Source organism: Rhinolophus sinicus, chromosome 14, assembly GCF_057876585.1.
Source record: "Rhinolophus sinicus isolate RSI-liver-muscle chromosome 14, RSI-T2T, whole genome shotgun sequence".
Classification (NCBI taxonomy): domain Eukaryota; kingdom Metazoa; phylum Chordata; class Mammalia; order Chiroptera; family Rhinolophidae; genus Rhinolophus; species Rhinolophus sinicus.
Genome location: NC_142514.1, coordinates 167,001,433 through 167,029,247, shown reverse-complemented (window position 1 = coordinate 167,029,247; position 27,815 = coordinate 167,001,433). Strand labels below are relative to the sequence as shown.

Below are 27,815 nucleotides of genomic sequence, written 5' to 3'. Positions count from 1 at the left end.
AGGATTGAGATTTATTTTATGTATTTACTACTGAGTAAGTTCAGAGCTGTGACCACAAAGTGAACAGATTGGGATGGGGGTGGAGGGGTTATGGAAACAATCCCATTGACCGTTAATTCACAAAAAGCATGTGGGAGGAAAGGCAGGGAGCCTGTGCAGGATGCCTGGAAGCAGCGGGAAAAGCCCAGGTTGGGAGCCAAGAGAAACTTGAGTTAGAATCCGGACTTCAGTCCTCAGTCTGGCACCCCGTGTGTGTGCATGCTCTCTCATGGACCATAAAATGACTTCCTGCCACACGGTATCATTGGCCAAATTCAGCAAGATCATGTGTTTAAAGTGGCGGCCAAAGCATCTCATACAAAGATGTTCCACAAATACTGGGTTCCCTTTGTTCCACACCCCGATGCAAACAGGCAAGGTTATAAAGGCCACGTCTTTACTAAGAGATTATTTGATTATTAACTTTCCTAATCCCCAAAATTCTCTAAACTGTTTTACAAACGTGATGATACAAGCCCACTTTCAAGTTACCCTGGTGGCTTTGGCAAAAAGGTGTCTGAACCAGTCTTGGAGGCCCAGAACGTCTCCTCCTGCTCTCACTACTCACATCCCTGGCCCTCCCCCACTGGCCCTCCCCCACTAATCCCAAGGTAAATGGCCAAACTGGGCTGTTCAGGAAAAGAAGACCTCATATCCCTGTAGGGAACCATCTTTGAAGCTCTTTGAAGATGAAAAGCAACAAGGTGTGTTTTTTTTGTACTGCAGCGCACACAGTCTCATCTACCTGGGCTGGGCTGCATGCAGCTACTCAGCTAGTAAAATATAATAATAAAATCCACCCGCTGACACCATTATGCAGATCTTTCCAAGAGAAAAGGTCAATACCCACACTCCTTGGAGTATACACAGAGAGTATTGAGCCTTTTCACAGACAGAGAGAGAAAGTCAGGGAGTCTAAGCACAGCTGAGCTGGCGGAAGTGAGAAGACTGACCACCCGCCGGGCATGACCACCATTGGGACTTGCCTCACCATCCACGCACTTAAATTAAACCCACCACGTGAAGGAAAACTGGACATCAGATGGGCTGAGTCTTTCTCACAGGATACATTAAAAAATAATAACAGCCAAAAATCAATGCTTCACTTTCCTAACACAAACAATAAAAACAAAAGAAGAAAAAAAAAACATGAAGGTGTCTGAGAAGGTTCCTGAATAACAAAGGCCTCCAAACTGCTCTAGGAATGTCAGTGGCCTTCATGGATCCGGAACTCAGACTAGGGCTCAACTTTGACGCCAGGCTTCTTCACAGACTATCAAAGGGAGACTGAAATCTGAAGTACTGGTTTATACAACTCTTTTGTTTCAACTTCCCAGGAGAGGATCAAGGGGTAAGATATGGGATACAGGGTAAGGTCTCCGGTCCTGCTATGAGTCCCAAACTGAATAACTCAGGCATCTCTATGGGCTGGGGGTTCGGGGCACCAGGCCAGCATCAGGAAAAATGACCAGTTCTGTTTCTGGTAACACTTCAGGTCAAAGTAGAGTCCATGCTAAAAAGAGATGCTTAATGCAACATGAAACATGCACATAACCCAATCTGCCTAGAGGTTTCTAAACCAGCAACTGTAAAGGTGATTCAAAGCCACACAGGCTCAATCACCACAGATGCTGGAAAACCACCACCTGGGACAATTAGGCAGTTCTGTTGTGACCCCTCATACCTCCCTCCCCACTATAACTATTTTATTTATTTGAGCCTTATTTTATATGTACACACATGTTAAATAACCAGCACTGACCAGAGAAGGACAAAATTAACTTGACAGCTATTTTTACAGAGAGGGGGACTCAACAAAGCAACCAGGGCCAACTGGAAAATGCAAAAAATAGTTTCCACTGAGCCACAAGCAGCTCCCTGAGGACACACACAAGCGCCAGCTTCCAGACTGTCCTACTTGGGTGTTATCGTGGGACACTCCATGCAAATCGAGAGCGTGAATCTAGGCAGGTCTTCTGTCTGAGATACCTTGGAGATCTGCCCAAGTTCTGCTTCCAAATAATCATTCACACCAACAGGTGGCTGCCAATACCCCCTTGGAACTCTCTCCTTGGGGTGGCCCAATAGTTCAGGAGAAACAGAGCACTCTGACCCAGACCAGATTAAAAATCCACAGCAGCCACCAGCATTCCACTCGCACTGGAAACCACAGCAAATCCACACACATCAAAACTGAGTCTCAGAGGAGTGGGGATGATGTCATTGGTGGGGAGGGGGGATCCCAGTGGATTCTGAGGATGGCTAGGACCAGGAACTTCAAGGAAGGAGATTTCTCTTTCAAAAAGCACACTTGGTGGAGGGCGCAGGAGGAGGGGTCCAGGGGAAGGGGCGGAGCTGAGAATGAAGTGAGCCTTAACTTCCCCAACAAACATACCACCAAAGACACTTCCACAGCAAACAGCTAGGAGCATTTTGGAAAATCAGGCATACATTAGATATGTAGATGGCACAAACGTCAGGCAAGCAAGCTTCTGCTGATTGAAGTTCACTGGGCCCTGTCACCCACTTTCTAGGCATTAGCTGCCCAGAAATAAACATCAGGGGGTCAAGGGGCGGGGGGGGGGGGGGGGGGGGCAGCAGCTGACAGCTGTGGCGGGCAGGCAGGGACAGAGGAGGAAGGGTTCTCGGGCTGTAATTCTGAGCGTGCCCACATCAGCAGAAAAGTTCCTGGGAACAGCACGCTGTCTGGGAGGGAAAGAAGGCTCGCGGCTCCTCAGGACTTCAGGATGCACTCGCTACGGTGATGCCAGGTTCAAAGGGCCGCCAGAGGAAGCCCAGGTCCTCTCCCAGGGCAGCTCGCCAGTCAGGGCGCCCACTGAGGGGCGAGTGGGGGTGATCGGATGACAAATAAATGTACTGCTCTCAGGACCAGTGGCAAAGAGTCGTAATGCCCAGGTCCGACCCTCCTTCATCTCTCTTCGCCCCAACCACAATCCAGGGAGGAGTGGCAGGAAGCGGAGATACGACCCGTCCCAGGTGAGGAAAGTGAGGCCCGAGGGTGCACCCCGGAGACCCGGGCAGAGGCCCTGGGGAGGCCAGCGCAGCACCGAGCACCCCGGCGTCTGGGAAGATGGGGTGTGGGAAGAGTTGTCGCCTCTCCCCCTGCCCTCCTCCTGTCCGCAACACACAACACACAGACACTCACTCGAGCTACGCCCAATCGGGGCAGCTGCCGGGCTCCCCAGAGCCAGGCTACACACAAAGCCCCGCCCGCGCACACACAACACAGCAGAAGCCGGCGCGCACGCCCACACAATAGGACGGCGCGCACCCCACCGCGGCCCCTCGCCGGGGTCCCGGCCAGCCCGGCGCCGGGGTCCGCCCTCCGTGCACACCCGCACCGGGAGACGCAGCCCGATCGTGGGGAGGGGACGCGGTCGCAGCCCGGCCGCTGTGCCCCGCGTCCCGCACTAAGTTCGCTGGACGCCCCCCAACTCACCCGCACCGCTGCTCAGCAGCAGGCACAGCGGCCCCAGCAGCCACATGGCGCGGCCGCCGCTCCCGCTGCCCGGCGCCGTCGCAGCCCCCGCGGCCTCGGCGCTGACCCCGCCCCTCGCCACGCTGGCCACGCCCACTCGCTGTCCCTCCGCCCTCCGCCCCGCCCGCCCCTGCCAGGCCCAACCCGGCCCCGCTCCGTGAAGTTTTGCAAGCGTCCGGGCGGAGCGCCGCCGCCCGCGTCCTGCCCCGGGTGTCCGGGCTTGGAGAAGCCGTCGAGGGGACTTGGGGGGTCCGACCCTTTCGGCCTCTCGCCGCCTCGCCTCTCTGGCTGCGAAGATCTCCCAACAACCCGACCTCTGTTCTCAGCCTTCTCTTGCCCCTTTCATCCTCCCTTTGCTCCTCCATCGTCCAAGGATGCGGTGTTCACTCACTCACCAGACCCAAACTTGAGTTATTTAGTCAACAACAAATTTACTCCAGAGGGGGAAAGAAAAAATTGGAAAAAGGGGCCAAATATTATGAGAAAATACGTGTTTTATTTATAGAAGCAAGAGTGGAATAGGACCAGTGCTTCTCAAACTTGAATAGACATCCGAAACACTGGGGGCTCTTGTTCAAATGCTCCCTGACTCAGTAGGTGTGGGGTGGGGCCTGAAATTCTGCTTTTCTAACAAATTTCTAGGCTATCCGGATGCTGAGGGTCAGTGAACAACACGAGCAGTAGGGAGACTAACGCCTTCCAGGTACACAGCATTGGCCGCGTGAGTTATTTCACCTGGATCTTGTCTACCTTGCGGAAAAGACCAGTGGAACGTTTGGGCCTCAATTTGCAGAAAAGGAAAGTAGGTGCAAAGGCAGATGCTCCAATGCAAAGAGAACAGCTGCTCCAATGCATTTGGGACTCTAAAACTGCACTGGTGAAAATTCCCCAAGGATTTAAATGGGGAAGAATGAAAAGACAATTTTCCACTCCACGCCACCCCACCCACCCCCACCCCCGCCAAAAAAAATTGATGCAAAAAAGAATTGCCAAAAACTGGAAATAACTCAAATATCCATTAACTGGTGAATGGATAAACACATTGTGCTATAATTATCTAATACAACATGAATGAATCTCAGAAGCACGCTAAGAGAAAGAATCTGGCCCCAAAGGCCAGATTCTATATGATTCTCTTTATCAGACATGGGGGGGAGGAGGGAAGCAGAACTATAGGGACCAAAATCTGATCAGTAGTTACCAGAGTCTGGGCCTGGGGGAGGGGGGTGGGTGCAAAGGAGCACAAGGGAAATTTGGGGGGGCAGTGGAACTGTTCTGCATCTTGATTATCGCAATGGCTACACTTTAGACATGTCAAAACGTATAGAACTGCATCCGTAAAATGGATGAATTTTACTATATATTAATTGTACCTGTTTGCAGGTGTCAGGAAGGTGTGGTTGCCTGGAGGATATGTGAGGGAGGCTGCAGAGGGGATGCCCTGGAGAAAACCTCAAGGATGCTGAGATTCAGTGTCTTTACTTTTTAATTGTCTGCTCTAGTCTGGAAACATGAACGCTAAAGTGGATCAGGCCAAAAGTTAAAAATACCAATGACTGTTCAAGGTAATGAGAAAAGGTGATGTGATGTAGGAAAGTTTAGCAAGTTCCATGTTACCAAGTAGTTTGTCAAGTATAAAAATTGCAAATAAATTCTCCCAAAGATTTTAGCGTTCAGAGTTTTTTGGTCCTGGGATCCATGAATGCGAGGGAGGCCATCCATGGGCTTTGGGGAGTTTTTTAAAGCCCTTAACATTTTATACAAAATTTCAGGTGTACGTGGATATGTACATTTTTCCAGGAAACATGTTTGGGGAAGGCCCCTGGCCTTTGATAATGACACCCAAGAAGGCAAGTAATTTCTTCTTCAGCTGTTCATTTGCCCCCAAATATTAGGAATATGGAATGACAATGGACCTGATCCAGTGCTATTGTTCTTGTTTCCTTAAGTTCCTTTGGGCACATGAACTTCCATTCAGGGAATGATTTAGTGTGCCTGGCTTACTCCATGTGTTTGTGTCTCTCTCTCTCTCTCTCTCTCTCTCTCTCTCTCTCACACACACACACACACACACACACACACACACACACACACTTCTAAATATATCAATGTCCTTAAAATCATTTGGACAAATATAAAACCTTCTTTAACTCCAGTTGTTGTTTTTATACTGACTCACTCCGAACCACCTCACCGTATAAGCTGGGCAGGAGATGAAACCATTTACTATACTTTATTACGCTCCTACTTCCCAATTCTTTTAGAATTCCATCAAAAAACACAGGGCACTCAATTTTCAGAAAATGTGATAGGTTCCAATGCTAATCGTTCAGGTCTCAGAGAGCCAGTCTCAAGTCCTTTTTATGGTTGGTTTTATAAAAATCAAAACCAGAGTGCTTTATGTCTCTTATTTACCAAAAGTGAGACACTCTGACCTTGGATGTGTGCTCTGGCATGGCCTCCCATTGCTGAAGGAGGGAAGAAAGAATTTTGTCTCTCTGTGGTCTTTGGTATAACACTCTGTAGTTCCCATACATTTTCTCACTTACTTCTCACAGCAGCCCCAGTAACACCACCGGTAAAACTAGCACAAAGCTGAACTTGAGCACAGGTCTGTCTGAGATGTGCTCCAGTGTTCTTTTCACTTGCCACACACTTGCTCTGAGACCTTGGGCAAGTTTTGAGCCTCTCTGAGCCTTAGTTTCCTTTATCTGTAAAATGAGGATATTAAGAACATCTGGATCTTAGGGTTGCTGTCAGGATTAAATGAGATCATGTATGTAAAGTCTTTGGCCCAGTAACATAGTAACCTCAAGAAAAGGTAGCTGTGGTTGTGGTCCATATGACTGTGGCAGCCAGTCTCCAACGTGGCTCTCAACGATACTTGCCTTCTGGTATTCGTATTTTTGTGTGGTCCCCTCCCACACTGAATGGAGCCAACCTTTGTGACCAATGGATATTGTGGAAGACACATTGGGTAACTTCCAAGGCTGGGTCACAAAGAACAGCAGTTTCTTTCTTGCTACCTTAGATCCCTTGTTCTGGGGAAAGCCAGCCACCATTGGTGAAGACATTGGAGCAGCACTGTGGGTAGGCCCACAGCGGGAGGAACTGAGCTCCCTGCCAACTTGTCAGCCATTGGAATGAACCATCTTAAAAGTGGAGCCCCCAGCTCCAGTCAAGCCTTCATATGACCATAGTCTTGGGGAGAAATCCTAAGCTGGAACCACCCAGCCACTCCCAAATTCCTGGTCCACAGAAACCTCCAGAGATAATAAATGTTTATTGTTGTTTTAGTCCCCCAACTTTCAGGGTGATTCACTATGCAGCTCGCTTTCTCTCTCTCCAGTCTTCATGTTGTGCACTGCCCCATGGAAAGGCTCAAGTGGCAAGAAATTGCAAAGGCCTCCAGCCAACAATCAGTGAGGAATTAAGGCCCTCAATCGAACATCCCACAAAAAACTGAACCAAGCCAACAACCGCACAGGTGAGCTTGGGGGCAGAACTTCCCCCAGTCATGCCTTCAGATGACACCACAGCCCTGGCCCGCAGCTCAGATCCAGAAAAACTATAAGGTTATTTATGTTTATGGTTTGAAGCTACTCCATTTGAAATAATTGGTTACACATAAGTGACTAATACAAAAGTCTTACAGTAAACATCGAGTCTGTGAACACTTAACACCATTGAATCTCACTTCCCATTAACCTGAAGCAGTGTGAGAGAATTATCACTAATCGAGTGTCTGCTTCAGATACTGTACATCTATGGTCACAACAATTTCCAATTAGATATTATTAGCCCCTTTACACAGATGGGGAAGCTGAGGCCCAGGGAATTCAAGTGACTGGCCCAAAATGACCCAGGAAATATTAATAACTGAGATTTGAAGAAGATCCTTTTTGATTCCCAAGGACTCCCATGTTGGCCACCATACGGAACCATGCTGCCTTCTCCAGCAAAACCACTCTCAATTCATCAAACACAGCATGTACGTGCAGCTCGAAAGATAATGTGTTCACTGGGTTTGGGGCGAGGAAGCTAAAGATGCTCAGCTTTTCCAATACAACTTGATTTACTATGTAATACAATTCAACTCCCAGAAAACTTTTCTGGGTTCACCTACTTATTGCAGTCCCCCCACCCCCCAAAATGCTGAGTATGAGAGTTCTCCCAGCTGGAAATTAAAGTTCTCCCAGAGCTGCAAAATGTGTGTGTGTGTGTGTGTGTGTGTGTGTGTGTGTGTGTGTGTGTACATATTTTAATTGTCAGACTGATCTGCAGGAAAATACTGCTAGGAACCAAAAGAGCTCTTTTAATTCATGTTTAATATAGTCAACTAGCTTGCAGAAGAGAAATCTGCTGACATGTATTAATGAAAATTTTGCACCATCTGAAAAAATGAAATTTTTACCCCTCATTTAAAAAAAACACATGCGGCTTGTTATTTATTTTAATGCCTCAATTTTACTGCCCCTTGAATGAAGTTGTCTACACTCTTAAGAGGGTGATTTTTCATTTGTGCCTAGTCTTGGAACCAAGAAACAATTATATGAAAAAGAATTTAACCTGCAATTTATCATTGGCCATTTTGCCAATTTTCATCACAGGCACATTTTTTTTCTTTCTCAATTAGAAAAGGGGAAAAAAGTGGATTCATTAACTATATAAACCTACTCTTGGTCTATCAGTTTGAGGGGGAAAACTGACCTTGAACTGTATAGATCTGCAGTGTGCAATACCATAGCCGCTAGCTACACATGGCTGTGTGTTACTACACTGAGAACTTGAAATGCAGTTATTTTGGATTATGATATGCTCTACATATAAAATACAAACAGGATTTCAAAGACAGTACAAAAAGAACGTAGAAGATTTCAATAATATTTACATTGATCATGTGTTGAAATACAATATGTAGATATATAGGATTAAGTAAAATAACATTAAAATTAACTCCAGGGGTTTTTTTCTGTTTTAATGTGGCTACTAGAAAATTTGTAACATTATATGTGGTTTGCGTTTGGTGCTCACAACGTATTTCTTTTGAGCAGCACCGATACAGAAACTATTTTATTTTGTGACTGAACCCATGCCCCACCTGTGTTCCTTGCATCATTGTTGAATATAAGTCCACTTGAAGATCACTGACTTCGAAAGGACATTTTTCCTCCCAGTTACTCCATCTGACTAATTCTGCCTCCAAACCCACTTCATCTTATATTCTAAGGATCCAAATCAATTGATATACAAGCGATTTTAATGTCATATTTCAGTATTAAAAATGTCCCACAGGATCAAGAAGAAGAGAGGGAGGAAAATGAACAGAGAAGCAAGAGACTATTTTTTTAAACAACACGAACATTTGGCACTTGAATTTTGAAAAGCCAACAGTGAATAAGATCTCCATTTTCAGTAAGGAAATTTATACAGTAATTAACTGACACGCCAAAAGACACAGAAGATACTCATTCAGAAACAATGCGAGAAAATGATTCCAGCATGCCCTGGTCTGATTACCTTCCCTAAGTATCTCATTCATAGACCAACAAACAGGTAAGCAGCAGACTTTAATGAGAGCACTCAAAAAAAACCACCTGGAAGGTAAACAGATTTACATTTTTAATCTGACATTATTGGGACATTTTCCCTGCACTGTGAAAACTCTGCTTTAATAATTTAAGTTGTTTTTCTCAGTGCATCTCAGCCTACTTCTTTTAAACACCTCTTCGTCTCAAGCTAGATTCTTTGGGCTTGATTGATTCTAATGTTTGAAAGCTTAATTTTGGGTGCTGTTTACTTGCCTAGTCTGGGGCTGACACTGTGTGGGTTTATACTAGTTCAATCTGGCGGAGGGAGGGCAGAAAAGATGGTTGGGGGTTTGTTTGAATTCCCACACCCTGTGTGGAAGGGAGGGAACAAAAGGGAAAGAGAGGGAAATTATTTTATAGTTTCCGGGACCTTTCAACACACATGTAATGAAAACACAGCAGAATTATAAGTATCGTTTGTTTCTGTTAGGCATTGATCACAGCTCCTTAAAAATAGCTAGTACCCTTTACCTTGTTCAAGCCAGAAATCTGAGTATGAGCCTGGACTCCTCACTTGCCTTCACTCCCCAATATGATCAGTCACCAGGATGTGTACTCTACCTAATGAATGTCTCTTGAATCCAAGTTCCCCTTCCCCGTCCCTCCTGCCCCCTCCCTTAGTTCGCTCCTGGGTTGCTTCAACCAGCTCCTAACCAGCTTCCTCAGGTCTTGTCTTGCTTCCGCTCAAGCTGCTGGAAACCTCCATGGCTTCCTATTGCCCATAGGACAAGGTCAGGCTTAGCTGAGTGTATCCTTTACGAGCTGCTGCTGAGACTGCCTATCATGGTGGAGAGAGAGCTGAAGGGTGAGACCAGAGGAGAGGACAAGAGGTTTGGGGCATGTTAAGTTCATTCATTCATTGTCCTGTGAGCAATAAGAAGTCACGATGGTCAATTTAAAGTAAAAACATGCATGAACAGACCATGTATGTATTTTTTTTTTTTTTTTTTTGAATAGTGATTAAAAGCAAGGGTTCTGGAATCAAACTTAAATTCACAGTCTGACCAAGTCACTTAGCTGTGTGTCCTGGGGCAAGTTACTTAACCTTTGTGAGCTGATTTCTTTCACTATAAAATAGAGGTTAAGACCCTTTTGAGATAAGCACAATTGTGATATCTAAGTGAGGTAATACTTAGTATAGGACCTAGTATATAGTAAGGACCCTCCTAATTATAACTAACATTACTATTAATAACTCCTAATCATGCTAGGCTTCTTCCAAGAAGCCTTCCATCAGCCCTCAAGACGGAGTAAAGCCTCATTCCCTTGTGTTCTTGTAGCATCTTGTATTTATCCCTGTTTGCGGGATTTATGAGTCTGTATCTTAATTGCCTATTACTGTGTTATTTCCCCCCTGAACCATAGCTCCCTAAGGCTGGGAACTATGGCTCACATGTGGCAAGAATTCCTTTGATACTTATGAACGAATAAATACTTTAGATTGCTTGGTACTTGGATTCACATGATCTCTTTTGTCCTACCATTATCCCCATTTTCCAGTTGCGGAAAGAAAGACTCAGAAAAATCAAGTTTAAAGCCCGAAGTCCTACAGCCCATAAGCGCCATGGCCTGGATGGAGGAGAAGCTGAGAGCAGTAACACCCTCTAAAATAACCTTCCCAGAGCAGGATGGGTGTTTTCACAAAGCTTCCTGAAATGGTGAAGTGAAGGAATGAAATAGTTCAGCTGGAAAAGTAATAGATAGGCAGAAATCAACCTCAATCCTACCAGAAATAGTAATTCCAGGAAACAGAACTACGTACACAAAAGGGAATAGTATACTCTGGGATACACATAATAAAGTCACCTTGGCAAAGCTTGTGCCCTCGTGGCCAAGCCAGGAAGGGACTGAATTTAAAAGAGAACTGGAAGGAGGACATTTGCCCATTGAAGAGGTGTGCCAACTCACCCAGCAATGTTTAGCTCCCAGGCACATAACCACGAGGCTGATCACAGCAAAACTCCAGAGTCATTACAATGAAAATTTCCAAGGTGGAAAAGAGCAGGCCATGGTAATGCTAGAAGCTGTGCACGTAGGGCAGCCAGTTGGCTCAGATCTCACAACGCGGAGCCAGTGAAGCCAAAGTTGAGGTTGATACCGGAATGGGCCAGTTGGCTTTGCACCGAGGGGAAAACAGGTCTGTGATCACTGGCTGGAATCTACATCCTGCTTCGCTGTCTTGCCAATGCCGGTATTTGGGATCAAACAGGGATTGGGGAAAAGAGTTTGGAGGACCTAACGCCGATCTTGACAAGCAGGCCTGACACACCAATACAGACACTCACTTGTTGAAATAACACTTCTGGACCAGTTGGAATGTAGTGCTACGCCCCCCGAGTGCCTCTGACATCCTTCCAGCTGTCCATCTCCTCCCCTGGTGCCTGGGGGCCTCCCACTGATCCAAGGGCCACTTAGGAATTTATTTTTTTTTAAAGTTTGACACAGCCGGGGGCCAAGTTCCAACTGGTTGGTACCGACTTCTGCATATCATTTCCCATGAGAAAATAGGAAATAATTATCATTCATTCATTAATTTATTGAATAATTCTTTATTGAGTACCTGCCATGATGATAGCAGATCAATAGAGTGGTTTCCATGTGTGAAAAGGAAGGACCTTCCTGATCTACAGACTGGTATGTGCAAGCCTAGTTCAGACAAGAGAACTATGGACAAATCAGTTCAATCCCCTAGGTGGGAGGATATGGGCAGTAGATTTCGGAGGTCTCAGTGCCCTTTTCCTCCACACATCTATGCATTCATTAATCAAATATTTATTAAGTGCCTATTATACACAGGGCCGTTGCTGGGTGGAAGACGACTCACTCAGACCCTGTCCTCTTTTACTATGGAGGGGAGGCCACAGCCAAGTCTAGACAACAAAGCAAGAGTGAGAAGTTGCAGGACAGGAAAAGAAGTACAGAAACCATGCGTTTCCAGGATTGGGGGGCAGTCTGATATCACGCGATTGGCTACATGTGTAACTAAATGAGACAGTGGTAATTAGGTTGCATAGTTGTCAATTTAAACAAACTATCAAATGAGGGGGGGAGGGAAATCTCAACATACACCTTGATTTTGGGTTCCAAAATTGATCTTCCCAGGAATAAAGAGAGTTCTTCCATAAAAATATTAACAGCAAATACTGACTGCGAGTTTCCTCAGCTGGAAACGGAGCTTGAGACAAGGAATTGGATGCAAGTAGTTTATTGGGACATGAGCCCAGGAAGCTGAAGGGAAGGAGTGGAGATAGTGGGACAAGAGCGGGAGCAAAGTCAATAAAAGTTACATTTGCTGAGCTGATTAATGCTGTGGGCAACTGAGGCTTATTCACGAAGTAGACCCTCAGGGATCCATGTAGGCCACACCGCAAATTATCCCTCTGAATTAGGGAATGAGACATTTATCCGCAGATTCCCGTCCCCTATGGGTTGAGCATTAAATCTCTGCATGTCCTGGTTGTCCCACATTGGAAAAGACCCTGAGGCAGAAAAGCTGAGAGACTTACTTGGTAGACTATGGAGGTGGGGCCCTGCCAGGGTGTGGGGAACCTGCCCTGTGCGGTCACAGCCCAAGTCCCACGGGGACCGACTCAGGAGGCTTCCAATGTGGCAGGGATCTTCCATTCCAGAGGTAAGCCCTATCATTTTCCTCCTTTTCAGAGAAAGAACCTGAGACATGGAAAGGTAAACTACCTCACTAAAGGTCACGGAGCTAGGAGATGGCTGAAGATGCGAGCCTGAGTTACCCGACTCCTGAGTCTAAGCTTTCAAACATGTGAAAATGTTGCCTCTACTGGACTTCAGAAAAGAATAAAAAAGCAACCATTTGGGGATGAGGTGGGAGTGAGGGAGAAACAGTATTAGGGAAGATTTTATATACACACTCCCCTCTTCTTATGGAAACAGGGAAAGAAAGCCAAGCTGGCCATAGATTTTTAAAAACTGAAAAATGTCTTCTAATGACACAAGGAGTCAGAATTAGACAATTCCCTACCCACAGACACTCAAACCTTTAAGAGCACATATGTTGCCCATTATTCCAATGAAAACCCAATGAATATTGAGGTCACTGATGGCCCACAGCACAGCTCTAGGAGGCTGAGGACCAAATAGTGTAATTTTTTATACAGTCTATGATTCTTCTCGGCCTGGATTTTTTAAGAGCTTGAGAACATTGCTTTCTCTGAAGCAAGACAAAAACATCACAGATAAAGTTAAAGACAGATGACATTTAGAGAGCTAAGCAGAGCTGATATCTCCATGCTCAACTGGTTTACTTATAGTCAGAGCACATGAGAATTAAAACTTGGGCTGAACTTTCTAACAAGCCCTCGTACTGTTGGGAATGTAGGGTAATGTTATGTATGTGATGTGCCAGCTGTCTGCAGAGCTAAGCAAACCCAGTGAACAGGACGTTAGGCTCCTGTCACATTCCAGGCCTTGCTCTCCAGGGAAGCGAGAGGAAGCTTTTTCCACAGACAACAAACACTGCTAAAATGGACCCTCTCATTACAGCTCTCTCAGCTCTCTCTCTCTCAGTGTCACACCCTGATTTCACAGGAAAGTTTCTTAGTGAGTTTGGAGCTTCTGAGTCATGCCTGAGACCCACCTGGTTGCCCTCATTCTTGGCCTGTGGGCCCGCCTGCCCAAGTGTTCTCAAACTTGATGTCTGTCCCATTTTGAACGCGATGGCGATGGGACATCTGACCCATTTCCTGCGGAGACTGTATCTCTTCTTGGGCAATCACAATTAGGAAGCCACTGCCCATACTTTTCTACCAGTGGAAGAAAAAGAAATAGAACCATCAGGAAATGCATGAAAGGTCGAAAATACCCAAAGATGAAGAACTGTGTATGATTGTGAGAATAGAAAAGATAGTAATTGCTTCCATTATGTGACATTATCGAAACCATTACACCGTAAGGTCAGTCCCAAGGGGAATTACCATTTAATAAAGCCCAGTCCACAAAGACAAAAAGTAATTTGCAAGTCCTTAATGGGAGGCTTCCAGAAATTAAAAGGATTCTGATTTGTAAAATCTCACACATTCCCGATGCATCTACTAACTTTTCTTTTCTCCCAGTTTTCTTACACCAAACATGGTCAGCAACGTCTTCCTGAAGTTTCCTGGAAACACTCATTCTGATCATTTGCTCGGCACATGTTCACTCCCTTCCCCCTCCCACTGTGGGAAGAGGAGGTTTCCCATCCCCCTGAGGTTGAGCAGGACCACATGACTTGCTTTGGCCAATGGAATAATAGCAGATGCAACGTGAGCAGAAGCCGTTAAGTTTGCTTGTGGATTTTGGCTCAACTTCGTTTGCCCCAGTGATCTACCATGAGAATACCACATGGGTGTTTTCTGCTCATTCAATACGGGCAGACCTCAACCTGTTCACAACCTAGAGCCAAGCCCAGTCAGCCCAAAGCCTGAGTCAGAACCACCCAGCTGAGCCCAGCCAGCATCAGCCTGCTTGAAACTAACAGCAGACCCACGTGCAAGAGAACAAATGTTGGTTGTCAGCCACTGGATTTTGGTGGGTCTCTTTGTCCTTCTCCTCTCTCACTCCTCCTAATTCAAATTCACAAAAGCCAAAAAGAATAGCAGCCCCCTCTTCAGAAGCGAAGGAAGGGAGGAAAAGAAAGTGGAGCAAAATCAGAATCTTCTTTAAGATATAGAGGGAGGGGAAATGATTGGAATTTTTCATGTGTTGATAATTTTTTAATTATCCCTCCATAATAATATTTATTTGTTCTGTGACAGGCACAGTGTTACACACTTTATAAACTTGAGCATATTTAATCCACTCAGTATCTCAAGGAATCAGAATAAATATCACCATTTGACAGAAAGAAAACTGAGGCTTAGAGATGTTACATATCTTGTTAGAAGGTGCCAGAGCTGGGACAACAACTCAAGTTTAGGCAAATCCCAATAATTACTGAGTAACCGAGACAGTGAACCAGTCTTAAAATGAAATACCATTCTTTAATGTAACAAATTGGCAAAGATTAGAAACTTTCTAATACCGAATGTTGGCACAAGCATGAAAGCGGCACATCATAAAATACAGGTGAGAATGTAAATTGGTGCTAACGTTCTGGAAAACAACCTGGCAATACTTATCATGAACCTGAACATTTGCATACCCTTTGAACCAGTAATCCCACCTCTCTGATTATACGCTAAGCAACTAATCAGAGATGCTGCTGGAGACTCAGGTACAAGGTTGTTTTTAAGACGTTGCTTACCACAGTGAAAAATTGGAATCCACTGAAATGTAAACTAGTCGCAGAATAGTTAAATAATTGGTATTGCTACAGGCTAGAATAAAACATAACCGTTAAATCTCATATTTTAGTGAGATGGGAAAAGTTTGTGTTATGGTCTGAATTTTTATGGCCCTCCCAAATTCCTATCTTGAAATTCTACACCGCAAGATCATGGTATTAGGAAACGGGATCTTGGGAGGTGATGAGGTCATGAGGATGGAGCCCTCATGGATGGGATTAGTGCCCATATCAAAGAAGACATTTCCTGCCCCGTCCATCATATAAGGACACAAAAAAGATGCCATTTATGAAGCAAGAACTGGCGCTAGACATGAAATCTTCAGGCAAACTAATCTTGTACTCAGCTTCCAGATGGTGGGAAATAAATTTCTGTTGTTTATAAGCTACTCCGTCTCAGGCATTTTGTTATAGCCCCTGCATGGACTAAGACAGATTGCAGTTTGTCATACACTCTAAATGGAGGGGAAATGTAGGAAACAAAACTGAATGTATAATGTTATTCTAATTTGGAGACAGAAGGAGAGAGGAGGGGGAGAGGAAGGGAGAGAACACACAAGATAATACAATAGAAAATAATAATGCATTATTATTTTCTGTGGGATCTTTCTGTATCTTCCAAACATTTTTTTATGTTTCTCAAATTTTACAGAATAAGTATTACTTTTACACCTAGGAAAACATATTTAAAATGATTTTTAAAAAAACACTGACTATTCTCCCTATAGAATATAAAGACTATAAAGAGAGAAGTCTTTATGTGTTTTATTCACTGATGAATGCGCAGAATAGTGGCTCCTAATACTGTGCTTCCCCGAAAATAAGACCTAGCCGGAGCATCAGCTCTCATGCATCTTTTGGAGCAAAAATTAATAAAAGACCCAGTTTTATGTTATATTACATTATTTACATTATATTTTATTGTATAATATTATATTATATTATACTATATTATATTATAAAGACCAGATCTTAACAGTAATTTTTGCTCCAAAAGATGCAAATTTTAGTGCTGATTGTCCGGCTAGGTCTTATTTTGGGAACCATGGTATGTGCTCAGTAAAGATTTGTTGAGTGGCTGAAAGTTAGACCCTGCAGCACATGCAAACCCAGTGTGTAGGTGGAGGTTATCTATTGCTTCATAAGCAGCCACCCTCAAAACTACCACCATCTTCATAGGCTCATGCACTCTGTGGAGCAGGCCCTCCAACAGGACATAGTGGGATGGCTGATATCTCTCCATAATGGCTCTGGCCTTAGCTAGGAAGACGTGAAGAGCTGGAGGTGACCTGAAATGTTAAGAGCAGGAATCATCCAGAGGTTGTCTTCCCTCACATGTGTGCTGCCTGGGATGGGATGACTCAGTGGCTGGACTCCGCTGGAACCGTCCACTGAAGTATCTACACACACCCTGTGTATCCATGCAGCTTGGGCTTCTACACTGGGGTCTGCATGAGTAAGAATGAACCTTTACTGTGCTAAGCCACTAATACTTTGGGATTTCTTACTGCAGCGGAGCCTACCTTACCCTGGACTAATGCAATGAGTTTGAAATATATAGCTGTGTCATGTAATAAGATATACCTCAATTTACCTCGTCTTCTTGTCTCTGTTAGCCTGGCGGCCAGCCTGACGAATGTCTGTGTGCGCCATCACAGGCGATCTGGAACGCAGAGCTCCCGCTCAGGGAGGCACAGGAGGTACCCACGACATGGACCAGGCTCCCTGCCCTGCCATGCCATTTACAAGTCCGTCGTGTGGCCTTCGATAAGTTCCAGAATCTTTCTGAGCCTCAGATTTCTCATCTGCAAAACAGGAATGAGGCTGACAGCACTTGTCTCAGTGTGGTTGTGAGAATTAAATGAGGTGAGGTACCTAGTATACGGCACCTGGCACAGCGTAAGCACTTATTAAATGTCCGTTGTCATATTTGTTCTATTATTATACAGTGCCCATACTCTCTTGATCTGAAGGGTAGGATGGTGTCAACTATGCACAATGAAAAAAAAGTCATCACACCCAAGGAAGATTTAGCATATTTTGGGTGTGGTTACGGTTGGGGACAAAGTGCAAAAGGAGGGTACTCGACTCCTAAAGCCATTGATAAGAAGCTACGAGAAAGAGCTTCCCACTTAATGTATTCAACATCTACTTACTTACCTACTGCCTGGTTCCATATGTGAACAGAGAAGAAGGCAGATTGTAGCCATTTCATAATTTGGAAATAAAACCAGACACTAAAACAAGGAAGGGATATGAAATAGAAGCAAAAAGTAGCTCCAAAAATCTTACCAGGGGACTCTGCTGCAGACTTTGGCCGAGTGCTAAGCTCTCTAGCAGACTGTGCAAAAGGGCCTCGTGGTGATTGCACAACCCACCCGGTCACGCCATTCCCAAGGTGTGCTCCCAAGGGAAGGGCTGTGAGGTAAGCTGCTGGCAAAGATGACTTGAGTAACATGCTGGGTTCCGTGCCCAGAACTGTGCCACGCTGCCCAAGTCACCCCAGAGGTCCGAGGTGTGGCTGCCAGGCCGTGGGGGCGGAAGAGGGAGGTTGGGTGGATGAAGAGAAGCATCCAATTCCTATGTTCGTCACCATCACTCAAATTCAGCGGAGTGAATGTCTAAAAAAACTCACTCTGGCTTGCACTTTTTAGGCCGTTTAATTTTTTTATTGTAGAGCATGAACAATGGAACAGAGCAGCTTCCTGTTTCTTGGCCCCAACCCCCACTGCTAAGGAGTTTGGGTTTAAACTGCCTGAGAGGAACATTTAAATTCTATGAATTAGCTTCAGTCAAGATGCTTAAGCATTTATGAAAACATTCCCATTTTACACGCAGCTTTATAAAATCTTAAAGAAAAAATGATCCCCCCACTGCCATGTGACGCTAAACTGGCAGACCGAGCGATCTGCTCGGTGCAAATATGCCGACAGCTTCACAAATGAAGGCTACGGAATCGGGATTAAGAGCCTGCAGATCATTTATCAGTGACAAAACAAAGATTCTTAACCTCTGGACTCTGATCCATGAGACCTACACGCTAAATCCTGTGCCTCAGAAACGATATATGCAGCATTAACTCATTTATACCCACATTCATGCGGGCAGCAGGGAATCCCACTGTGACCCACCTCCAGTGCCCAAGACAGGTATTCTGATGTAAAGCAAAGAGTTTGGCTTCAGGGGAGACTTAGGTTTAAATCCTGGTTTAGTGACTTTGCAAAGTGGACTTAACCACTCAGAGGCTCAGTTTCTACCTCTGAAAACTGGGGACAATAATAACATTTAGGTACTCAGTAAGGGATAATTCTGTTGGTATCTTCACTTCTGGACAAACAGAATAAATGTAACAAAAGTACGAAGGAGTTCCATCACACACACACACACACACACACACACACACACACACACACACACACACACGAGTTCTGACAATTATGTTCGCGAACTTGTCACCATGCGCTTACATTGGCAGCTCTATACAAACAGCTCGGTAAGTATACCAGTGTTCACGTCAACATGTGGCGGTGTCTTGCTGAGTGGTGTTCATTATTGTTGTTGCGTGTTTTTGTGTGCCGTCACGAGATTGTCTGAGCTTGAATTAGAGCAACAAACAAACATTAAATTTCTTGTTAAACTTGGCAAGAGTGGAAGTGAAATCAGGGACATGTTAGTCCAAGTTTATGGGGATAACGTCATGAAGAAAACGGCAGTGTACAAATGAACTAAATGTTTTTCTGAGGGGAGAGAACGCGTCACTAATGAAGAGAGGTCAGGGCAGCCAGTAACGAGCAGAACTGATGAAAACATTGCAAAAATTCATCGAATTGTGTGTCAAAATTGCCAGCTAACTATGAGAAGCAGAGCAGACCAAGTAAACATCGACAGAGAAACAGTTAGGAAAATCTTCACTGAAACTCCTGGCATGAGACAGGTGTGTGCAAAAATGGTCCCGAAGGAGCTCTTGCATCATGACTTAACCACTCAGAGGCTCAGTTTCTACCTCTGAAAACTGGGGACAATAATAACATATAATAACATAATAACATAATAAAAATGGTCCCGAAGGAGCTGTTGCATCATGACTTAACCAGCTCACACGGCATTTTCTGTGAGGGTGTTTTTAGCCAGTAAACAAATGGTTATTGGAACATCCTCCTTACTCACCTGATCTGGCCCCCAATGAGTTCTTTCTTTACCTGATGATAAAGGAAATAGTGAAAGGAAGACATTCTAATGACATTCAGGACATCAAGGGTAATACGACCACAGCTCTGATGGCCATTCCAGATAAAGAGTTCCAAAATCACTTTGAAGGGTGGACTAGGCACTGGCGTTGGTGCATAGCTTCCCAAAGTGAGTACTTCGAAGGTGACTGTAGTGATATTCAGCAATGAGGTATGTAGCACTTTTTCCAGGACGCGAACTTAATTGTCAGACCTTGTATTTTCAAATAGTTGGGTTTGGACATCCCCCACCATCAAAAAACAAGACAACACACCAAAGAAAGAAAATGAGGAACAAGTTCATTTACCCCCTACCTCCTTCCCCATATTTTTCCGTACACTTGGGCCTTCTATGGCTCTAGGGAAAAGAGGTCACAGCCAAAAGCAAAGAGAAACTGAAGCAATTAAGTTTTGGCTTGTGATCCTAAGGGCATTGGTTTAAGAATAATTTTGACTCTTGACTTTACAGGTTTCTCCTTACGTGCTTACTATAAAATCTGTGACCTCCCCATCCCATAGCCCCCCAACACTTAAACAGACATACAGTTCTCATTACTCTTAGCTTCAGGCAGCAGTCCCCAAGGAATAAACACTGGTGTTCTCTGGCTGCTGTACCACAGGCCCTGTTTCCTCATTTAACTTCTCTGGACCTCAGATAACCCAACCCAGATAAAGAAGGGCTTAGAGCTGACACGGAAGTCCTTGTTCACTAAAACTTATTAAAATACCCTCAGTGTTTCCAGTTTTTTCCACCTGATTTACATCTTTTCTATCCATCAAAACTAGGTGGCTGCCCCAATGGATAAACACCGGAGCAGCGTTCACAGATGAGAATTTCCAAGGACGAGTACCTTATTTAATAACGATCATGGCCAACAGCATGCTATCACTATTTGCGCAGTTTTACCTTTAACATGATACCTTTATTTTCATGGCATTTCATTCCAGTCTCCATGGACAACGGCTCAGCAGACAGACACGCTCGGTTTCAACGTTTGCTCAGCGATGTGCTCGACCACTACTTTCCAACAGACCTGTCTGAGATGATGTCAGCCTTCCCCATCTGTGTTGTCTAGCACAATAACGACTGGTCACACACGGCAATCGCACTTGTTACATACCTGGTACAACTGAGGAACTGAACTTAAAATTGTATTCAATTTTAAGTCATTTACGATTCAATATTATTGTCACGTGAGGCGAGTTGCCACCATGTTGGGTGGCTCAGTGGTAGGCATCGCCCACTTGGTGTTTCCTTTCCTTTCTGTTCTGAGTTAAATTAATCAACTAATTTCACCAACATGTCGATATTTACCATTAATTATACAAGAACACTTGTAGAATTTAAAGAATTGCGATGTGACTGTGTATCATAGGATTCTTAAGCTCAGTGCCTAGTAATTTCCATATCAATAATTTCCATTACTGCAATGGGACGCAATAGAAGCTGCTCCTGGAATAAAAATGTGTAATGACAAAAGCAATTACAGAGAATCATTTGGCAGCAAAGTAGGTAACCAATAAGCCAATGACCTGATCAATGGGTGTTAGATACATTAAACGCAGGGGATGATCCTGAAGTGTCCATTAGCAGAAATTCTAACGAATAAATTACATAAAAATAATCAATTGAGCTAGCGGACAATGGAACCGGTAAGAGTGGATTCGGAAGCAATTTCAAAGACCTTCATTGCCCACGCTTGAATGCCTTTTCGAGTTTTACATTGCAAGCTATCCCTCCTCCCCCATCGTAAGCCTGCTCTTTAATGCTTTTTCTAAATGAGCTTGTCATCTCATCCTTACAACGCAGTAATGAAAAGTGGATAAAGGCAGTCATGTGGGCTTCCTGGACACACCTCGGGTTTTCTGGTCTGTCCGGGACACACGGTGCTGAAACTTGCTCGATATTTGCTAATGGCTTCGAGGCACACGCTGTAATGGTGCAGCCTTTGCCTTTGAAAACAGAGGCAAAGAGAGGGGAAACTTGAGCGGCAGGAAGCATGGGGTGTGAACTGGGGGCATGAGCTGTGCAGATGGGACGGATGCCTTTCACCCTCGGACAGAAAAGCTGTTTTATGGTGACTGTGCAGAACGTCAGCCTGGCTCCTGGCTGGAGAACAGGCAGCACGATATAATTGCTGTGGCGTTGTATCCTGCCAGACTAATCAGAACCGTTCCTTCCACTTTCCAACAGCTTGTGTAGTCTGACTTCGGATACCCCATAAGCGTCCACACATTGCAAAGTTAGCTGACCAGGAGAAGACAGGCTAACGAGCTCATCACTATGTGTTGTTTAACTGGTATTAAGCTTGCATTTGCTTCTCTGGCAGAAGCAAGAGTTTGCTTTGCTGAGGAAAGCCAGCAGGAGTGGGCTATAAGTCATACTCACTCATGAAAGGCTTGCCTTGCCTTCAAGGAACTTGATCCAGGATGAGGCGGGGAACCCAGGAGGCCCTTGGTGTCTTTGCTCTCTTCACTCTTCACTGGCAAGGAAGCAGAGGGCTATCATTTACTGAACACCCACTACTCATCGGGCACCATGCTAAGGACACTGAGGTAATACCTAATTCTGTGGAAAATTTTCTCCACAAATGCATAGCCAGTTTGGATGAAAGCGCATTATTTTGAACACAGAAAGGAGAAACCCCCCTTGCTTTTTCCAATAGCAGAATCCTGGAATCCCAAGATTCCAGGAGACAATGTCAGCAAGGCCCTTTGATACCTACTTTTTCATAACATGGAAGTTAATCCATGTTATGGGGTAATAAGGTGGGGCTGCTTTTCTCCTCTCTTAAATCTCAGGCAGTAGTAGTTGTTACTGGGTGCCAGGATTACGTCACTTAAAGTGAGATCAGTCAAAATTGAAACACTGTCCTTTCAAAGCAGCATACATATAGTATTAGGTCTCAAGAGGTACAATTTGAATACTTCTTTGTAAAATTTCTGGAAATGGGAAAGAGCCCTTTAGTTAGGCACGTAAAAGTAAGCAACACACACATTGCTTTTAAGAGAAACTACAAAATAACTATTAACATAAAAGTAATGTGAAAGGATAATATTTTCAAAGTTAAAATCATGACTCATACAAATATATGATGAACACATGTCAAAAATTTTATTTAACTCACTCATTAAGGAACCAGTCAGATGACACAAGTTGAAGGGAGAATTCAAAAAGCAGATACATGCACATATAGGCTGATATAAATTTGCTTAATCATGCAAAACTGTCTGGAGGGAGGATAGTGGGGCAATTTTCAAAACTCATTTGCATGTGGTGGTAGGCAGAATTCTGAGATGTCTGTCCCCTGGTGTAGATATACATCCTGGAAAATCCCCTCCTCTTGGGTATGGGTGGGACTGTGAATATTTCTTCTCTTGATTACATTACATGAGATGATAAAGGTGAAGGGATTTTGCAGGTGGAATTAAATCTTTGAAGCTTTGAATTAATCAAAAAGGAGATTATCCTGGAGTGCGTCTGATCTAATTAAGTGAACCCTTAAAGGGTACTGGACCTTTCCTGAAGGAAGAGATTTGAAGTATAAGAGATTCTGCTGGCTTTTGATAAGCAAACTGCTGAGTTGCGGAGAGGGCTGCAAGTTAGGGAATAGCAGGCCTCCTCCAGAAGCTGACAACTGACAGCCAGCAAGGACGCCAGGTCCTCAGACCTACAAGTGCAAGATGAATTCTGCCAACCAGCAGTGAGTTTGGAAGAGGAGTCTGAGCTACAGATGAGACCAGATCAACACTCTGATGTCGGCCTGCTGAGATCCTGGCAGAAGACCCAGGTAACCTGTGCCTGGACTCCTGACCCACAGAAAATACAAGATAATAAACGCTGTTACAGTCAGCTGTTAAATTTGTGGTAGTTGGTTTAGCAGCAATAGAAGGCTCGTATGTCTACAGAAAAGAATTATTCGTACTGTTAGCAGTGAGCTATAACTTACAATGTTGTAAAACAGCTCAAGGCAATGAGAGGGGTAGAGACCCCACAGAATCGAATAACGTCTAGATTCTCACTGAATGTACCCAGCAATGCATTTGTTCCCTACCGTCAGACATGTTTCATTTGGTCAAGTGCATGTTTCGCAGACAATATTGTTTCATTTTATTTTTTAGTTGAGGAAAATCTTCCCCCACCACGCTAAATGGATTTGGACTACACTTTAATCTGTTTTTCTGGGCATGTGAGGGGATAAGGGGTAGCTAGCTACCAGGAATTACAGAGTGGAGACCTCAGAAGGTTGCAGAAAGCGCCGGGAGGCCTGAGCCTTCACCACACCCCAGTCACGGCTCAGAAAATGGAACTGGGCGAAACCCAACCTGGCCTGTGAGGCTCATGCTCTGCTTCATCCAGTCACTCAGGGATTCACTCAGTGAACAAATCCAGTGCCTAGCTGGTTCTACACAGAGATACAGGGGTGAAGAAACACGATCCAGGCCCCAACTGCACAGATTTTACATTCTAACGGAGGGAGAATAACCCAGATTTGGAGCTTTGTACTGCAAAGTTCCAGATGTTGAGAACTATACTAATATTTGACCATTGTATTTAGCCACGAAGAACTTTCTGAGGTGAACGGTTGAAACCATACCTCTGTGGAAGGGCTTCAGAGAAAGTTCGGGTGTTCGTTAGCCTGGTAAAAGGCAGATCCAAGTACAGAGAATGGGAGTGATGATGGTGAATGCACCGATGCCCTGACTCCCCTAGGAAACACAGACTGGTTAAGGAACTGCCGTGCGGCTGGGGTCAGCCCCTATCTGCCACATGGAAGTTGCCCTGTGCCGTGGATAAATATAGAAAACACAAGATAGTACATTCACGTCATATTATGTTGTATACGTTTATTTCTTTAGTTGGTAACAATGACAGCTAACACATACTAGCACTTACTATGTGCTGGTCATTGGTCTAAGGACATTATGTATAGTCATTCATTGAATGTTTGCAATACCCCAGTGTGGTAGGTACTATTACTATTCTCATGTCACAGATGAGGAAACTGATGCAGAGCAAGGTTAAGGGATGTCGCCAAGGTCCCACAGTGGGGCTTCACACCCAGACGGCCTGGCACCAGAGGCCTCATGCTCCACCCGCACAGGGAACCGTCTTTGCGATGAGCCTGGGCAGGGGTCACACCGGGGAGTGGTTCTGGAGAATTCTGTGCATTGCAGTTGACTCCCCCGCCGAGCTGCAGTATACCCTGCTCAGTAGCACTAGTCCATCTTCAGCTGTGCTATAGGAAGTTAAGGGACTTGGGTATTTTTCCTCTGGCCGTAGTGTGGGGACATGCTGACTGGACACCAAGTACAACTAAGTTATTTTACCATCCCCGCAAAGCTGGCACCAATTGAAAACATGCCTGTTTCCACATCTCTGAGCCTTATTTCTGCTTTCCTTCTGAAGAAATGTAGTTTCTCCTCTGGGGGCTCCGTCTTAGAAATTTATAAGGCTCATCTCCCAACCAGGATTTAACCCCCGGCACCAGCTCCACCATGGTGAATCCCATGCAGCTGTCCACAAACAATAAGTAATACAAAGGATGACTGAGGGTTTCAAGTTTCCTGTTTACAGCCTCCATCCAATGGGGATCTCTCCGGGAGAAATATAAAGCTGGCAACAAATTAACAAGGGTTTGGTTATTTTATGAGGGAGAACAATGGTTCCTCTGACCACTTTTGATTCATTCCATCTCTGTTTCCATGGAGCATCATAAAAGGATCTATGTTTGTGTCAAGAGAGTGGAGGGAGAGCCGCAGCCCAGGGCAAACGGGAGGAAGCATCATTCCCTGGCAGTCTCCATCGGAAAGCGATGGTGCACACTTGGTATACAGTTCCTGCGCCAGTGGGCTGCTCTGCCTGGGGGACCGGGATGAGCAGAGGGAGGAACACAGCCCCATCCCGACGGTCACATTCTTCGCTTCTCAGGAGACCTTTGCCCCTGAGTTCCGGTCCCTTTCCAGGCTTATGCTTGCCTCCATCTTTCCCCCTTTTATCTGACTAGCTGGAAAAGCTGTGGAGGAAATCAGACGTGTCTGCTGAACTGCCTCTCAGGAGGAAACAGTTGAAGCATTTTCCGGGGCTGACCCTGGAAATCAGGGGTACTGAGGCGAACACCTGTGGCTTTGCAGCTGCCCCTTCTTTTGACAACTCCACCATCCCTTTCCCCTTCTCAGTCATATGATTCCAGCAGGATTAGACCCCTGCCTCAGGAGCACAGCATGTGATTTTGGCCTAAGCCAATCAGTTTGGTGGCCAATGATGGGTTCATTGTGACTTAATTAGAACTAATTAGAAAAACAGTTTTGCCGGGAATTCTGAGGAGACTCTTACTCTCTCATTGCTGGACTAAAATGAGAGATGGGGGTTGCAGATACTGTAGCCATGCCCCTGCCAACCGGGGGTGCTGCTCTGAGGATACGCCCAGCGAGGAAGAGGATAAGAGAGACAGGGAATCTTGAGGACAGTGCTTGAGCCCTTGAATCAATCCATGTCTGAGGCAAGTTCTGTTTCCAGACACTCTGTCATGTGATCCAATAAATGTTCTTTGGGCTCGGTACATGAGAAGGCAGAACCTGCAAAATCCTCTCTGAGAGCCATTAATTAGCCTTCCCATCCCCTTCCATCTAAAACTGACATTTTTACGGAGGGAAAGAAATCTGTCTGGTTTATTATTCAAGTGATTGCTGGGCCTGCCTTCAAATGGACACGGACATGGGTTGAATTCCTCAATAAAAGTCATCGATATCTTTTTTGGTTCACCACGCGAGTTAAGTGCTCAGGTTATCTCAATTACACGTTTGTTTGTTTTTTAAAGCTATGAAGACGTTTGCTCAGGGGACCCAGAATCTACTAAGTCCTGCCTTGGCTCCCCAACACCATCCCTCCACAGTGCCCCATGCTGGCAACAAGGAGCAGCTTGTTTTTAGAGAGCTTTGGTCCAAAACCTTAATCCAAATTCCTAAGTGTGGCCTTCATGTTCTTTCTCCTCATTGTTCACTTCCAATTCTCAGAGGTAACCAGTTTGTCCTTCTAGTTCCATGTCCTCTGGCACGGGCTCATGTGTGTGGGACCAGGTTTTTTGTTCTTGTGCTTTGGTGTTGTTGCTTTTCAAGATACACGAGCATTGTGCCATCTTTGCTCAGTATTGTCTGCCCAGTGGCTGCCCAAGTCTTGTGTTAAAGAACAAAATTCAACTGAGTAAACTTTAAAGGTCTTATTAGCTTTAAATTCAGCCATTCGTAAACTGGGCAGCGTCCAATCTAGCAGACAGAAGGGAGCTCCAAAGAGGAGTACAAGGAAGGGATTTTTATAGGTCAAAGCAAGCAGGACTAAGGAAGTTACACCGGGCACCTGCCGACTGGTTAAAGCGGAGGGAACTCCTGAAGCCGGGTCAGGTACAGACTCGTGCTGAGCAACAAGCACTGATTGGCTGACCTAGGCCTTCCTTTTCTGAGGGAGCTGAGCCTAGAAACTTAGTTGAGTTTCGATTTGCTGACAGGACACTTAGCATGAGCTACTCCATCTTGGGCCCTATCTGGTTCATTTAATGCCTGTCAGGCTGAGTCATGAACTCTGAACCTGCTGCCAGGTGGGAGGATGAATATGTCTCCAAGTAGAGAGAAAGTAAAGGGGCGGGGAGAAGGGGAGAGACTGTACTAGGGCTGCCCTGCCATTCCGGTTACAAGGCAGAGAAAGAAAAAAAGACTGTGTCATGTGCTACGGATAACCTCGTTTCTGTTGAAATGTCTTCCTTTAGAAAATGTGAGCCAGCAAGGATCTTGGAACCAACCAGATACTCTCTTTCTCAGAACAGAACAAGGCAGGAGATAAAAAGAGAATTTCTGAGAACTAGTTCTTAATAGTTAACATTATTGGATTAGGCTAATGCTGGCTACGATCACAAATCATCTTCAGAATTTCAGCAGTCTAACACAATACAAGTTTCTTGTTCGTACAACAATCTAAAGGGGATACCTCTCCCCGACAGGCTGCTTTCCTCCACTTCGTGATGTAAGAGCCCATGTTCCCTCCGTCTTAAGGCTTCACTTCGAGGCAGTGGTTTGCACCTTTAACTGCGCTTTGCAATTCCCTGATGAGCTTTAAAAATACTAACAGTGGGCCCCACCCCAGGAGATTCTGATGTCATTGGTTTGAGGAGCAG

The 27,815-nt window shown here is 45.0% G+C and overlaps 1 protein-coding gene across 2 annotated transcripts in view; it reads right to left on the bottom strand.

Moving 5' to 3' along the window:
• LDLRAD3 (low density lipoprotein receptor class A domain containing 3) overlaps nt 1-3,634 on the bottom strand; it is a 217,792-nt gene extending 214,158 nt beyond the window's left edge. The window contains exon 1 of one of the 2 annotated variants that reach the window (XM_019738499.3): nt 3,500-3,634. In XM_019738499.3, coding sequence (XP_019594058.3) covers nt 3,500-3,545 — 46 coding nt within the window. In that variant the 5' untranslated portion in view covers nt 3,546-3,634. The remainder of the gene's footprint in view (nt 1-3,499) is intronic. The other variant, XM_074336214.2, reaches the window with a different exon arrangement.
• Nucleotides 3,635-27,815: the final 24,181 nt, after the last annotated feature.